Genomic DNA, 15,453 nt, shown 5'->3' with positions numbered 1-15,453 from the left:
CATTTTACTTTTTATTTTGACATTATAAAACTTAAAATTTTCGAACTCTTTTCATTAGTTTTCTTTTTATTTTATACTTCAAATTTTTTGTCGTTAAATTTTAATCAATGACAAGAAATTTCAATATACAAAATAGCCTGAAAGATACTACAAATTTTCCATTTATCATACTTGAGATTATGATAATTAGTTAATGTTCCGTTGTGTGGAATGTGGAACAAAGTGGACGCGACTTGCATGTGAAAATAGAAGCAGCTCAATTTCTAATGTGGTGTGCTTGTCGAGCTGATGTTATATCATGCCATGTGTGGTTTGGCAGCCTTTCGTGCCACGCTTCGATGTCTAGAACAGAAGACTTTTTAGAAGGCTTGGATTGACAAAAGAAAACAAAACCAACTAATTCAATTTATTTTCCTAAATCAAATCGCTCAAGACGTGCTCTATTCAGAATCTCTTAAAAGTAAGTTCAATTTGAACTCGGTGATACCTATATGTTTTGTCCTAAATAAGGATAAATAAAGTGTTATGTTTCATTAGGTTTAGGGGTTAATTGTTGTGCAAATTATGTCAATTAAGATTGAGTAAAAATTTCGGATGACAACTAAATATACACCATCCAAATTTGAAGGACATGCTCGTAAAAGAAAATGTATCACTCTTCCAATCCCATGTATAACCCCGAAAACTCTCTAGTACTTCGGATTACAATTTTATATTTTAAAAATTTTAATCGTTATTTTTTGATCTTTGTATATTTGACAAAAAATAAAGATGTAACAGTCAAAACTTCAAAATATACTTAAATAATCTGTATTACGTCTAGAATGAAATCATGAAAGTGTCAATATCAGGAACAATATCCATCAGGTAGAAATTTTTTTTGTGTTGAAGTGGAGTTCCATTAGTTTGATCGAAGGACTTTCATAGAGATTAAGGTGACCTACCAAACATCATCGAAGGCAGAAGGTCTTTTGTGGCGTTACACATCCACCAACCATGCATGGACAAATATGGCAACTTCCCTACATGGGCACTCTTGAATTTGAACAAGTGTGGAAACCCTAGAGGCCAAGTTTATTTTATCTTATAAATCTTTTTGAGTAATGCTAAATTTGTAGACAAGATTTTGCAAATTAAATGATATAGAAGTTGATAATTGAATTATTACTTAATCGTTGATAAACATGTTCTTTTTTTATTGATGACACATCATTTAGTTTTGCAAATTTTGTTTATAAATTTAATCATTCTGATATTACCCAATTTTTTTTATACATGTTACAACATTGGCTCAAGCACGATTTAAATAAAAGAAAACTAATGAAAAGAGTTTGAAATCTTTGAGTTTTAATGATAAAGACAAAATAAAGAGTAAAGTGAATAGTACCATGTTTGACTTTTTAGTGTTAAAATGTGATTTTTCGTTAAAGTGAACAGTACCGTAGGCTTTTCGTTAAAATTTCTTTTAAATAATCATATTATACAAAAATGTTTATATCCTGTAACATAAGGGGGAGAGTTGACATTAATGGATGGAAAATAATTGGTGGAGCTGGTTAATTATGCACTTGCCCAGCTCAGTTGCTTGTTTGGGATTGTTTATGGGGTCAGTAGATTATACAAATGGGGGAAGCAAGCCAAAGCAGTAAGTAGAAAGTTGCTTTCATATTACGATTAAATATTATATTGGTCATTATTTTTTTTTAATTTTTATTTATCCTTTCTGTCATGATTGATTGATTGATTAAAATAGACGATGATAGATTATTGATAGTTAATTGGTTATATCCATCGTGAGGCGATTTGGTGATTAGAAATGAATTTTATGTTTGTATTTTATACAGTACTTTCTATTTTTAATTCTTGATGCATATGAATCACAAAATAGTATTTAAGAAAGATTGAAAAACTTATTTGAATCTTCCCGATTCTTGAAAAAGTAAACTGCAATGGTGAAACCACAACTAATCCCTTTAAAAAAAAAAAAAAAAGTTATCTTCCCACCTTTCCCTCAACTCATCTTCATACTTGCGATAAGCAAAATTAACTTGGTTGGATCCATATTAATTTTGCGTTTGCAAGTTTGAAGATTTCGACTCCAATGTCCTCATAACACCACCTAAGTAATGGTAACGAAAAGTTTGCGTCTTTATGTTGGTTGTTTGCAAAGTTAGTCGTTATAAAAGAACTCATATAAAACTTCTTAGATATTACATAAACAGAGACAAATTAATATGATTTTGTTGTTGATAAAGTTAGTTGGACGTCGCGAGAAGATATTCAAAAGGACCTTTTGATTTGGATAATTCTTTCAGTATATAATATATATGATTACGTGGTATTGGATGAGATTAATAGATAAAATTTTATATTTTTGTGATGCAAACGGCGAGATCAGACACCCTAACACGAATTATTTTGTTTGGACACGGGCTCTTCCTGCAAATTGAATTACGGTCAAAAAACTTAAAATTAATGAGCCCAATGAACAAGAAATTGGGTTCATTTGTTGGTAACTTAGTGTCCACCAAGCATTAAGCCCACTAAAAACCCACACTAACCTTCCATCTAATATCCGGTCCAGAAAATATTGTGTCAAAAACTACTCGGTCCAAACAAATGGTTGAGCGCAAAAATTGACCGAGTTAGTGTTGTACCCAACGAGTCCACTCAATTGTGAATCGTTCTCCTAGGTGGATGTGTTCTGCTCTCATTCAGTTTCCAGCTTAGCAATCTGGAAATATTTTTTGGGTAAAATTAGCAATCTGGATTTTGATCCACCCAAAAACCAAACCTTTCCTTCACTCGGAGCTTCACTCTCACGAACCCTCCAAAACCCACTTCTCAATTCGAAGGTAAGCTTCCTCCTTCTCTCTCTCTCTCTCTCTCTCTCTCTCCCTCTCCTGGTGGATATGCAGAACACATATTTTAGCTCCAGTTTATATTCTGTGAGAAGCCAAGGCTCCCTGTCCTATTCCTTCAATGATTACTCTTACTTGTTGAATGAAAGATTTGAAAGGAACCCAATAAACCCAATTCATTGTTCATCATCCAAATCGTGTTGTTGTTGTAATTGTTGTGAATCTTCAATCCGTAGAGTGCCCATAAACCCGTGTTACTTGTATGGTTTGAGGCAATCCACATTGCTTCAATGGTCAGCTTCTAGAAGGTTGGTTTTGGGTGGCGGGGACCGGTGTGGTTATCGTGTTCAGGAATGTAGGCCTGACTGGGGTTGCTGTGGGCTCCCTTGCTCAGTTAGGGAGAGGAGTGTGTGTGATAGGAGGGGGAGGAGAAGGAATGGGAGGTGTAGTTGTGTGTTTGATGGGGAGGGAGAGGGTGGAGTTTATGATTCGGGTGATCTCGATGATGCCGAGGCTATGCTCAGCTTGTTGAGTGAGGAAGTGGGTGAGGAGTGTTTTTGGAGAGGGGGGAATGGGGTTTCGTTTAAGAGTGTGGAGGTGGAGGGTAGGAGGAGTTTGAGTGGCCGAGGGAGAAATGTCAGTTCATCTAAGAGAGTAGAAGAGGAGAGTAGGAGGAGTTTGATCGGTAGAGAGAGAAAAGCGAGTTCGTCGAAGAGAATGGAACAGGAGAGGAGGAGTTTGATTGGTAGAGAGAGAAATGAGAGTTCATCTAAGAGAGCAGAAGAGGAGAGTAGGGGGATATCAATTGGTAGAGAGAGAAATGTCGGTTCATCCAAGAGACTAGAAGATGAGAGTAGGACGAGTTTTAGTGGTAGAGAGAGAAATGGCGGTTTGTCTAAGAGAGTAGAAGTGGAGAGGCGGAGTGTTGGTGGTAGAGAAAAAAATGGAAGTTCGTCTAAGGGCGTACAAGTGGACATCGAACAAGACAATAGTAGTGAGTGTAACGGTAGGAAGAAGAAAAGTAATGTTAGGGTGAGTACTTCGGAGAGTAATTCGAAGCGCCAATTTGGATCAGCCACAGTTGATTTGAGTGAAGGGGATTTCAGACAGAAAGAAGAGAGGGGAATGATTTTGAGAGGTGAGAATCGTAGTGGAATGAAAGGAGGTTCTAGTTCGTCTTATTACTCTTTGTCATCTTCAGGTGATTTCGGAAGTGAGGCTGATGCTCAGGATAAGCATGGCCTCTTTGGGGAATCAGCTTCAAGTGTGTACGAGGATTCAAAATTTGATATTGGCGGTAGATTTGATGGGCAGGTCATTGAAGATAACAGGAAGTATAGAGACGATTCCAAGGGCAAAGGAGAAACAACAAAACAAAGAAGTGCTGTAGTTGATGGTGGTGTCATGTGGGATTGGAGGAAGAAGACAGAAAAGAAGCTTACAGAGGTAGTAGCTGAAGAAATTGAGGCTGGTGGGAAATCCTCAGAAATGCCGTCAAGAGTGTCGAAGACCAATCTAAGTGAGTTAGGAGAGGCCTCTGGATCCCGCAAGCATTTTGATGATCAGCGAGAGAGTTCATATTTGACTAAGGGAACAAGAGAACAATATAGTCAAATAGGGAACCAAGTTGTTGGGGTTGGTGTGACTGATTCTAGAAGAAAATTTCAAGAGTGCAATGAATCAGAAATCCATGGAAGTGAGGTTGAAACAACTTTCTTGTCCCAGGAGAGACTCAGTGGAAGGGAAGAAAACCTAGCAATAGCTACAAACTTGGTGCAGGAAAGACAAGAGGAACGTCACGACACAGCTGGATATATCGGTCAACAAGAAGAGTTAAACAGGGACCACCAAAAGATTTCAAAAATCTCACAAATTCATGTTGTTGATGTTCAAAGGATCTCTGATAGGCGGAGGGAGACTGATATAAGAAGGATTTATCAGGAAGAAAAAGCAAATATGTTGTCGAATTCAGCAAATGAGACTGACGCGCAACTCCAGGAAATAGGCCAGCAGGTCATTGGACTTGTTGACTCGGGAAGAAAGTCCCCACAAATCACTGAAGTATCAGAAACTTGTGATAGTAATATTGAAAGGGCCAACATTGTTCAGCCTGAAACTAGAATTACAAACCAGGTAGGGCAGTCACACTTGGTTCCTAATCCAAGTGGAGAGTCATCACAGCCATGTCCCAAAATAGACGAGAAAGCTTTTCAGAGAATTCTATCCGGAAAAGGAACCGCTGATGAAAAGCGCATACAAGCGAAACCCAGAAAAGAGGCCCAAAGTGACTCGGGAGAAGCCTCTAGTTTCCAAGCATCTTTGGACGTGGTTTCCCAAGCTACAACGCAACCGCATAATGTTGAGGGGCATAAGAGAAGCCCACGGGCAATGCTGCTGCCTCCCCCTTCTCAATTGATAGCTAGAGGATCGCTGCGCATCGAGTCATCAAGTGGGACGGCAACTCAGGGAGTTTCTGAAGAAATTCTAGATAGTCGTTCGCCTGCCTTGTGTACTCATTCAGGAAAACAAACTTCTGCGTTGCACCAAGAATCATCCTGTGGGAGTGGAAACTCCGAGAATCAGGGGGAGATTTTATACCTCATTCCTGAAGATGCTCTGGGTTCAACTTGTCGTATGGAGAAATCATCTTCACAGTTTGTCAGGGGTTTTGTTCAGAAAGTAAGGCATGAAGTCTCAACTTCTGAAAACCAGAATGAGAATACTGTCTCAAATAGCGGAAATGGAAACACTCAGACTCAAGGGGAGATTTTATACCTCGTTAATCCTGAAGGTGCTTTGGATTCAGCTCACCGTTTGGAGAAGTCATCTTCACAGTTTGTTGGGGAGCTCTCTGATAGAGCAAGACATGAAGTCTCAACTTCCGAAAGTAAGGATGCAAATACAGTTTCTGAAGCAAAATTGGTGCATGAAGGTGAGAAGAATGGGCAAGTGGATTTTAGTCAAAATAGGTCTGAAGACTCTCAGACGAAGGGAAATGACACGAGGCGTTCATCTGTAGGTTCTGGATCCAAGGGGCCTGCAGATGAAATGTGGGATGTGACAGACACATCTGTTCTTAAAACCCCCAAGTTAGAAAAATCAGAGGCTACTACAACAAGTGGGGATGCCGTTGTCAAGAGAACTGGCAGGTCCATATGGAACATTGTTGCAGATATTGTTAGGCTGAGTTGGAGTTCGCATGCTGAGACCCCTCATTCTGCTGTGAAGTTGGGTGGAAGGATTTCGTCAAATGAATCTGCAAGTAGTGAGGCATGGTTTTCTGGCCATGAAACCGAGGACAACAATGAAAAGAACGCAAAAAGGGAAAAGGACCTGCAACACCAGCTGCAACCGTCTAAATCATTTCCTCAAAGTGGAAAGGACAAAGTAAGATATCTTGAAGCAGGCACACTGCCTTCTCCTAATAAAGAAGAAAGTGAGCTGACATCAAAAGTCATTTCTACATCTTCTAGTGAGAGAGCTTTGGGTTCAAAAGAGAATCAAAAGAGTTTTCGAGGTTCTTCTGGCATTGAAAAAGTGGAGTCATCTCAACCACTAACTGCTAGTGGCGTAAAGCCTGCTGTTGTTGAAGAAATTTCAAATGCCAGTAACATTGTCTCCGGAAGTGGGTCAATGGAGCACATGGACCAATTTGGCAGTCAGAAGTTGAATGAAGGAGTATCAGACAATGTGCAAACGAGTGGGGAATTGAAACAAAGAAAGTTTCAGAGGAGTACGCAAGTCATCAGAGACAGATTTGACGAATGGGAAGAAGCACATACACTTGAAATTGAACAAAGAAAAATGGATGAAATGTTTATGAGAGAAGCACTTCTCGAAGCTAAGAAGGCTGCTGATAATTGGGAGGTACCTGTCGGGGCTGTTTTGGTACAACAAGGGAAGATTGTTGCACGTGGATGTAACCTGTGAGTTCTTTTAGCTTATATGTATATTTTATAGTTAAATGCTTTCTTCTGGATATTTACACTGATGTGTGTATCAGAGTGGAAGAATTACGGGATTCAACAGCCCATGCAGAAATGATATGCATACGGGAAGCTTCAAATGTTCTTCGGTCATGGAGGCTTTCGGTAATTTCTCTGTTATTTAGTTGTTAGTACCCATTTCAGTATATATATACATGCATATTGATGATGTGAATGGACATATTCTAGTCATGGAATCATGCTTTTCTTCCTCTTCATTAAAAATTTCCTTCTGGCTTCTGTGTCTGCATGATGACATTGCAAAGTTAGAGAGCAGTCTTTCTTTTTTCATTAAACATCAAATATCTGTATTTCTATTGGATGTTAAAAAGCTCCCTAAGTTGTAAAATGGAAGCGATGTCAGTCACATTTATCATGAAATTTATAACTGTGGAAGTGTTTTGTTGACATTGGTTTATATGTAACTCAACTTACTACTTAGCGATGAAGGAAGCCAGGCCATCCCACCTTAGACTTAACTCTTGTCTTCTGATGTCTCAGGAGACTACTCTGTATGTAACACTTGAACCGTGCCCAATGTGTGCTGGAGCAATACTCCAAGCAAGAGTTGACACTGTTGTATGGGGGGCTCCAAATAAGCTTCTCGGAGCTGATGGCAGCTGGATAAGGTATGCGAGTTGTGTCCTTCGTAACCTCGAACTGGATAAGGTATGCGAGTTGTGTTCTTCAATTGCTCCTTATCTTATCAACCTGTAAATATGCTTGCAGACTTTTTCCTGATGGGGGTGAAGGAAATAGCTCGGAACACTCAGACAAACCAGCTCCTCCTGTCCACCCATTCCACCCAAATATGACAATCCGACGTGGCGTGTTGGCATCGGATTGTGCAGATATAATGCAGCAATTCTTCCAGCTGAGGAGAAGGAAGAAGGAAAAGCAAGCAGACCCGGCAGCAGCACCCCCGCGTCTTCATCGAATTTCTCTCCATCCATCAAAGTTACTTACGAAGATGCATCGCATCTTCCACATAATGTTCTGTTTGTAAGAGTTCAAAGACACTCAGTTTGATGAATGTACAAATCTGTGTCGAATTTTGGCGAAATTTAGTTCTCTCTCTCTCAGTTTGCCCTAAAATTTTGCCAAAATATGTCTACTAGTATAATTAGATTTCACTAGTGATCCGACTATGACTACATCGTGCATGATGTGAAATGGGAAAAAATACTAGGAAATTATAAAAGCACTTTTAGGAGAAGCACTTATCAATTTGTTTTAAAAAAACTATATGAATTTTTAATAAACATTAAATTGCAATTTTAACAAAAGCGTGTGCCAAAAGAACTTACAGAAACCTAGCATTTACAAGCAAGGCCACGTAAATGGGGTAATGCTCTAGGGTACTTTCTTGGGTGAGTATTCAGTACTTCGGATATTTTAACCGTTAGATCTTTGTTTGAAAATACAAAAATAAAGATCTAAAAACGGTTAAAACACCTAAAGTATCTGATACATCGGAGCACCCAAATTTTTTTGATGTTCTAGATAGTGTCTTTCTTTTATTTTTATTTATTTTTATTTTTTTTAATATAGCTTTTAGGGGCATTTTGATATAAATGCCTCAAATTTGAATTTTTTTAATCAAACATCTATAACTTTTAAACTTTTGATCAAACATTCTTCTACTAATTTTTAATTAAAAATTATGATTTTTATTGTATTTAATTAACCAACTAGTTCAGAAAATAATATCACAAATATTCTAAAATCACCACAAACATCCTATCTTATCTTATCATAATTTGTTCAAAATGAATTTTTCTTATTCAAATAATTTGTTGTTTTAAATTCTAAAAACACATAAACATCCTATTGACATACAATTATGAAATATAACATGCACATATATTGAATATAACGTACCAAACAGATATATTAAATATAACGTACCAATCATTTGGTACGTTATTGGTACATTATATAAATTTAATTTGGGTACATATTAGTATTTTGGTACGTTATAAAATATTGCTTTTGGTACGTTATGCAATTCTTTATTTAGTACGTACCAAGTTATTAGTACGTTGTATTATCCTTATTTTGGTACGTACAAAACTTATGGTACGTTATGTGTAAGTTGTGTAACCCAAAAAACTACATCTCAATTTTAATTATAAACGACTCTTGTTTTTTTATAATCTATATAACATGTTGAGTTGGAGATTGGAAAAACTATATCTCATCCAATTAATCTTGAACCCCAGTAGATATAATTGAATCCTTAAATTGAGGAAGGGATGAGATTCCATAAAAATAGCAATAAATTAATGAATATTATTGAGTGCATTTTTTTTTTACATAGAAATGAATTTAAAATAATTTATAAAATACTTAAATTAAGAATATACCTGGAATATAAAGTTTAATTAAAAGTAAAAACATTTTAATCAAAAGTTGAAAAGTAACATATGTTTCATTTAGAAAAATCTAAAATGAGGTATCTAATTCTTATTTATCCTAGCTTTTATTCATGATATTCGCTTGGATTATTGTTGGCCTTTGTTTGCCCATCCTTTGTTTTAATCACGGTGCCTCCTACCTCTCTTTGACAGTGAGAAATTACCAAATGAACGATAAACAAACAAATAAATGCCGTGCGGTCATCTGTGCTTCATAGGGGAGTAACTTGCATAACACAATACTGTCATCGCAACGTTCCATGTTACGAAGGGTGTTGAATTGAGGATTGAGGACCTTGCTTTCAGAAAGGACTGAACACCTCCTACCAGAGTTAAGCTCTGCTGTTAAGATCAAAAATAGATGTATCTTCTACATTGGTGCCGCGAGACCCTTGTCAATTTCTTGGCCAGCTTCTCAACTTCATTACCAACATTTGCTTGCCAAATGATTAGCAGAGAAGTTCCCATCACATGAAAATTATATCTCTCCCCACTTCTATTGTTTCACCAAACTGCATTTTTCTCTCCTCACAAACGTAATATATAACCGACAACCCTCCAATGCTGTTCACTGGAATTCGTCTTCCAAAAATGGTTTCGATTTTGCTGGCTTTGGTTTTATGTTGCCTCAGCTTTCAAGTAATCCTTACCGGTGCACAGACACCGGCAGCCGCACCCTCTACTTTACCAGCTGCAACGCCCCCGCCTACTACCACACCAGCTGCACCGGCTACTCTGCCGACTACAACCCCACCACCTTCTACTGCACCAACCGCAGTAACACAACCGCCTGTAAATGCAGCACCAACCCCACCAACCGCCACACCTGCATCACCTTCCCCTAAGGTAGCACCATCCAAAAGCCCAGCAGTCCCACCCCCGCTACCCCAAAGTCCACCTGTGTCAACTCCATCACAGCCACCGAATCCGCCGCCATCACCACCTGTTTCGACACCAACATTGCCACCTCCTGTAGCAGCGCCACCTGCATCTCCAACACCAGTTCAAGCTCCAGCTCCTGTTAAAGCAACTCCTGCACCGGCACCAGCTAAAGTAGCACCAGTGCCCTCACCATCAAAAGCACCCCCAGTATCGGCGCCGGCACCAGTTATTGTGCCACCAGCTTCACAACCAGTGCAAGCACCGTCACCTGCTCCACCCAAACACAAGGGGAAGCACAAGCACAAGCACAAGCACAAGAACAAGCATCATCATCATCATCATGCACCAGCACCTGCGCCAACTGTACAAAGTCCCCCAGCACCACCTACGGTGACAGATACAGAGGACGATACAACACCGGCCCCATCACCAAGTTTCAATTTGGTAAAGAATTTAACCAGTTCTTACTCTTATTACCATAGAACACCATATTTGCATGACGGAGCTCAAATTTTATAGATGTTACTTGACAACTTTAAAGTTTTTTCTATGACCCCTCTCTTTTTTGTCTCGTAGAATGGAGGAAATGCACTCCATCTGAAAGGAGGGATATCAGGATTCTGGGTTACGATCGGGTTAGCAATCACTATACTGCTGGCAATGACAGGCTAAAGTTCTTATCAATCTTAGACGTTGAACTATGAATTTATTGGTACAATGCCAGAAGATTTTTTTTCAAGAGAATATATTGCAAGAAGATGATTTTTTCATATGTACAACCCTAGATGTAAGAATCAATAATACTAAAGATGAACGATCAACGTTTACCACTTTTTTGTTTACTTCGCGTTCAATATATCAAGGGAGATGAATTCCAACAACCACCAAGAATTAGTTTATCACAAAGACAACTCAAAGGTAGCATAATGAATTCAATGTCGGATCGAACTTCATCCGCATTTGTATCCACGTCGAAATCCTCCCTTAAGTCATACACATACTCAACCACAAGGCCAAGATTATTGCACGTGGATGTAACCTGTGAGTTGTATTAGCTTATGTGTATATTTTATAGTTAAATGCTTTCTTCTGGATATTTACACCGATGTGTGTATCAGAGTGGAAGAATTACGGGATTCAACAGCCCATGCAGAAATGATATGCATACGGGAAGCTTCAAATGTTCTTCGGTCATGGAGGCTTTCGGTAATTTCTCTGTTATTTAGTTGTTAGTACCCATTTCAATATATATATACATGCATATTGATGATCTGAATGGACATATTCTAGTCATGGAATCATGCTTTTCTTCCTCTTCATTAAAAATTCCCTTCTGGCTTCTGTGTCTGCATGATGACATTGCAAAGTTAGAAAGCAGTCTTTCTTTTTTCATTAAGGTATGCGAGTTGTGTCCTCCTTCGTAACCCCTAACTGGATAAGGTATGCGAGTTGTGTTCTTCAATTGCTCCTTATCTTTTCAACCTGTAAATATGCTTGCAGACTTTTTCCTGATGGGGGTGAAGGAAATAGCTCGGAACACTCAGACAAACCAGCTCCTCCTGTCCACCCATTCCACCCAAATATGACAATCCGACGTGGCGTGTTGGCATCGGATAGTGCAGATATAATGCAGCAATTCTTCCAGCTGAGGAGAAGGAAGAAGGAAAAGCAAGCAGACCCGGCAGCAGCGCCCCCGCGTCTTCATCGAATTTCTCTCCATCCATCAAAGTTAATTACGAAGATGCATCGCATCTTCCACATAATGTTCTGTTTGTAAGAGTTCAAAGACTGTTAGTTTGATGAATGTACAAATCTGTGTCGAATTTTGGCGAAATTTAGTTGTCTTTCTCTCAGTTTGTCCAAAAATTTTGCCAAAATATATCTAACAGTGTAATTAGATTTCACTAGTGATCCGACTATGACTACGTCATGCATGATGTCAAATGGGATGACTAGATTTTGGGACCATCCGGCAAAATTTTTTTGAAAAAATACTTGGAAATTATAAAAACACTTTTCGGAGAAGCACTTATCAATTTATATTGAAAAACTATATGAATTTTTATTAAACATTTAATTGCACTTTTAACAAAAGCGTGTGCCAAAAGTACCCTAGCATTTACAAGCAAGGCCACGTAATGGGATAATGCTCTAGGGTACTTTCTTGGGTGAGTATTCAGTACTTCAGAAATTTTAACTGTTAGATCTTTATTTAAAAATACAAAAATAAAGATCTAAAAATGGTTAAAACGTTCAAAGTACCTGATACATCAGAACACCCAATTTTTTTTGATGTTCTAGATAGTGTCTTTTTTTTTTTTTAAATAAAACTTTTATTCATGATATTCACGTTGGATTATTGTTGGCCTTTGTTTGCCCATCCTTTGTTTTAATCACAGTGCCTCCTACCTCCCTTTGACAGTGAGACATTACCAAATGACTGATAAACAAACAAATAAATGCCGTACGGTCATCTGCGCTTAATAGGAGAGTAACTTGCATAAGACAATACTGCCATCGCAGCGTCCCGTGTTATGAAGGGTGTTGAATTGAGTATTGAGGACCTTGCTTTCAGAAAAGACTGATAGACACCTCCTACCAGAGTTAAGCTTTGCTGTTAAGATCAAAAGTAGACGTTTCTTCTACATTTGTGGCGCGAGACTTTTGTCAATTTCTTGGCCAGCTTCTCAACTTCATTAACCACGTTTGCTCGCCAAATGATTAGCAGAGAAGTTCCCATCACATGAAAATTACATCTCTCCCCACTTCTATTGTTTCACCAAACTGCATTTTTCTCTCCCTTCAAACCTAATATATAACCGACAACCCTCCGATGCTGTTCACTGGAATTCGTCTTCCAAAAATGGTTTCGATTTTGCTGGCTTTCGTTCTATGTTGCCTCAGCTTTCAAGTAATCCTTACCGGTGCACAGACACCGGCAGCCGCACCCTCTACTTTGCCAGCTGCAACGCCCCCACCTACTACCACACCTGCTGCACCGGCTACTCTGCCGACTACAACCCCACCACCTTCTACTGCACCAACCGTAGTAACACAACCGCCTGTAAATGCAGCACCAACCCCACCAACCACCACACCTGCATCACCTTCCCCTAAGGTAGCACCATCCAAAAGCCCAGCAGTCCCACCCCCGCTACCCCAAAGTCCACCTGTGTCAACTCCATCACAGCCACCGAATCCGCCGCCATCACCACCTGTTTCGACACCAACATTGCCACCTCCTGTAGCAGCGCCACCTGCATCTCCAACACCAGTTCAAGCCCCAGCTCCTGTTAAAGCAACTCCTGCACCGGCACCAGCTAAAGTAGCACCAGTGCCCTCACCATCAAAAGCACCCCCAGTATCAGCGCCAGCACCAGTTATTGTGCCGCCAGCTTCACCACCAGTGCAAGCACCTTCACCTGCTCCACCCAAACACAAGGGGAAGCACAAGCACAAGCACAAGCACAAGCATCATCATGCACCAGCACCCGCACCAACTGTACAAAGTCCCCCAGCACCACCTACGGTGACAGATACAGAGGACGATGCAACACCGGCCCCATCACCAAGTTTGAATTTGGTAAATAATTTAACCAGCTCTTACTCTTATTACCATAGAACACCATATTTGCATGATGGAACTCAAATTTTATAGATGTTACTTGACAACTTTAAAAATTTTTCTATGACCTTTTTCTTTTTTGTCTCGTAGAATGGAGGAAATGCACTCCACCAGAAAGGAGGGATATCAGGATTCTGGGTTACAATCGGGTTAGCAATCACTATACTGCTGGCAAAGACAGGCTAAAGTTCTTATCAATCTTAGACGTTGAACTATGAATTTATTGGTACAATGCCAGAAGATTTTTTTCAAGAGAATATATTGCAAGAAGATGATTTTTTCATATGTACAACCCTAGATCTAAGAATCAATAATACAAAAGATGAACGATCAACATTTACCACTTTTTTGTTTACTTCGTGTTCAATATATCAAGGGAGATGAATTCCAACAACCACCAAGAATTACTTTATCACAAAGACAACTCAAAAGTAGCGTAATGAATTCAACGTCGGATCAAACTTCATCCGCATTTGTATCCACATCGAAATCCTCCCTTAAGTCATACTCAACCACAAGGCCAAGATTATCAACTAACTTGTGATACTTTTGACACCCTGCACACTGATGAGAAGCAGTGCTAATTAGTCACATGAACCCAAGACTTGTTTCTTACTTTTAGATTAAGAGAACTAGAAGCAACGTTGAAACCGATCGTAGAAAAGTATCAAAATATCAACAAATTGACAGAAAAAAATTTTAACAGGTTTTTCATCATCAAGAACAAACAACACTGAATCTTATATCAATCAACAAGAGGAATAAGTACCTGTACGTAAATGAGCCCCCGCTCATAAGCCAATCGATTGACGAGTCTATTTGTCCTTTCACCACACAAATTACAAGTAAATTTCACAAGCAAGCTTCTTCTTGGAAGTTGTATGTCAATCGTAGCATCCTTCGAAAATTCGAAAAGGGCATCCAAGAAATAGAACCCAAGTTAAGAAGTTAACACATCCAAGCAATGACAAAACAAACACATACATTGATATGATAATATATGTCACATTGGTCTCAAACAACTTGTAAGAAAAATTAAATGACTACGAGCAAAATCGATACGAAAAAGACAATGATTCTATAAAATTACACTCGAATCGCATATTTTTTTGTATACCGTATTCGGATTATTGGGTTCCCATTCTGCGTCCGTCTCAGAATTGCCACTCATCAACCCAGAAACGGCCAGCACCACATAGCGCTGCTTTGGTGCTACACCTGCCGTATGGGAGATTCTTGAGCTGAAATTAAAGATTTAAACTTTAGCATAAACATATATGTGGACGAAGAAAAATGAAAAATTGAAAGAAACCCAGAAGAGTAAATTCACCAGAGGGGGTTTCTTCGTCCGTGGGTTGAGGACCAGGAGAGGCCGACGGTAGGGTTTTTCTGGGAATCAGAAAACGGTCGGAAAAAGGAAATGGGTTTATTAGGGTTTGTTATGAGAGGCAAGAGGGATGGAATGGCGGGGGAGAAAGCGCAGGCGGTTGGTGTCGCCGCCATTGATGTAGCTCTGTAGACTGTACGCAATTTTCTCTGTTTTGTTTCCGATTGCAGTTGCAAGAATGTACTTGCTTTTGGGCTTTGATTATTTTGGGCAAATCAATTGGGTTTTTGCCACGTGTTATATGGAAAAGGCTGAGTTGCGCAACCAACGGTCCTTAAACCTTCAAAACCCAAAT

General features: G+C 39.1%; 4 protein-coding genes and 1 long non-coding RNA gene across 5 annotated transcripts; 4 read left to right on the top strand and 1 right to left on the bottom strand.

The window, feature by feature from the left end:
• The first annotated feature begins 3,432 nt into the window (after positions 1 to 3,432).
• LOC103947334 (tRNA(adenine(34)) deaminase, chloroplastic) lies at positions 3,433 to 7,910 on the top strand. Its single transcript, XM_009358240.3, is given in 5 exon segments — positions 3,433 to 3,465; positions 3,468 to 6,787; positions 6,865 to 6,952; positions 7,349 to 7,476; positions 7,577 to 7,910. Coding segments are annotated over 5 exon segments (3,846 nt in total). The 3' UTR covers positions 7,854 to 7,910.
• Positions 7,911 to 9,558: 1,648 nt separating this feature from the next.
• LOC103947333 (lysine-rich arabinogalactan protein 19-like) lies at positions 9,559 to 10,988 on the top strand. The gene is made up of 2 exons (XM_018647488.2): positions 9,559 to 10,590; positions 10,723 to 10,988. Exons 1-2 carry the CDS (start codon positions 9,826 to 9,828, stop codon positions 10,816 to 10,818), a joined length of 861 nt encoding a protein of 286 aa, XP_018503004.2. The 5' UTR covers positions 9,559 to 9,825; the 3' UTR covers positions 10,819 to 10,988.
• Positions 10,989 to 11,358: 370 nt separating this feature from the next.
• LOC125471270 lies at positions 11,359 to 12,012 on the top strand. Its single transcript, XR_007253552.1, has 2 exons — positions 11,359 to 11,543; positions 11,647 to 12,012. It is a non-coding gene; the product is annotated as an uncharacterized LOC125471270 (long non-coding RNA).
• Positions 12,013 to 12,885: 873 nt separating this feature from the next.
• On the top strand, positions 12,886 to 14,114 carry LOC103947336 (lysine-rich arabinogalactan protein 19). The gene is made up of 2 exons (XM_009358242.3): positions 12,886 to 13,729; positions 13,862 to 14,114. The coding sequence occupies exons 1-2, from the start codon at positions 12,980 to 12,982 to the stop codon at positions 13,955 to 13,957; spliced, it is 846 nt and encodes a 281-aa protein (XP_009356517.2). The 5' UTR covers positions 12,886 to 12,979; the 3' UTR covers positions 13,958 to 14,114.
• On the bottom strand, positions 14,083 to 15,289 carry LOC103947335. The gene is made up of 4 exons (XM_009358241.3): positions 15,102 to 15,289; positions 14,889 to 15,012; positions 14,541 to 14,669; positions 14,083 to 14,335 (listed from the first exon to the last, which is right to left on the bottom strand). The coding sequence occupies exons 1-4, from the start codon at positions 15,272 to 15,274 to the stop codon at positions 14,228 to 14,230; spliced, it is 534 nt and encodes a 177-aa protein (XP_009356516.1). The 5' UTR covers positions 15,275 to 15,289; the 3' UTR covers positions 14,083 to 14,227.
• Between the last annotated feature and the right edge of the window lie 164 nt (positions 15,290 to 15,453).

The sequence above is a fragment of a genome, unplaced genomic scaffold (genome assembly GCF_019419815.1).
Source record: "Pyrus x bretschneideri cultivar Hongxiangsu unplaced genomic scaffold, Pyrus_bretschneideri_v1 Contig6, whole genome shotgun sequence".
In the NCBI taxonomy this organism is placed as follows: domain Eukaryota; kingdom Viridiplantae; phylum Streptophyta; class Magnoliopsida; order Rosales; family Rosaceae; genus Pyrus; species Pyrus x bretschneideri.
This window is presented reverse-complemented; position numbering and strand designations above follow the sequence as displayed.

What these genes read in the sequence shown, in the direction of transcription:
- LOC103947333 (XM_018647488.2), top strand. Translation starts at nt 9,826, where the DNA reads ATGCTGTTCACTGGAATTCGTCTTCCAAAAATGGTTTCGATTTTGCTG. An exon ending in CATCACCAAGTTTCAATTTG is followed by an intron (nt 10,591 to 10,722) that starts GTAAAGAATTTA and finishes TTTGTCTCGTAG; the next exon opens with AATGGAGGAAATGCACTCCA.
- LOC103947336 (XM_009358242.3), top strand. Translation starts at nt 12,980, where the DNA reads ATGCTGTTCACTGGAATTCGTCTTCCAAAAATGGTTTCGATTTTGCTG. An exon ending in CATCACCAAGTTTGAATTTG is followed by an intron (nt 13,730 to 13,861) that starts GTAAATAATTTA and finishes TTTGTCTCGTAG; the next exon opens with AATGGAGGAAATGCACTCCA.
- LOC103947335 (XM_009358241.3), bottom strand. Translation starts at nt 15,274, where the DNA reads ATGGCGGCGACACCAACCGCCTGCGCTTTCTCCCCCGCCATTCCATCC. An exon ending in GGACGAAGAAACCCCCTCTG is followed by an intron (nt 15,013 to 15,101) that starts GTGAATTTACTC and finishes CTTTAATTTCAG; the next exon opens with CTCAAGAATCTCCCATACGG. An exon ending in AACCCAATAATCCGAATACG is followed by an intron (nt 14,670 to 14,888) that starts GTATACAAAAAA and finishes GAATTTTCGAAG; the next exon opens with GATGCTACGATTGACATACA.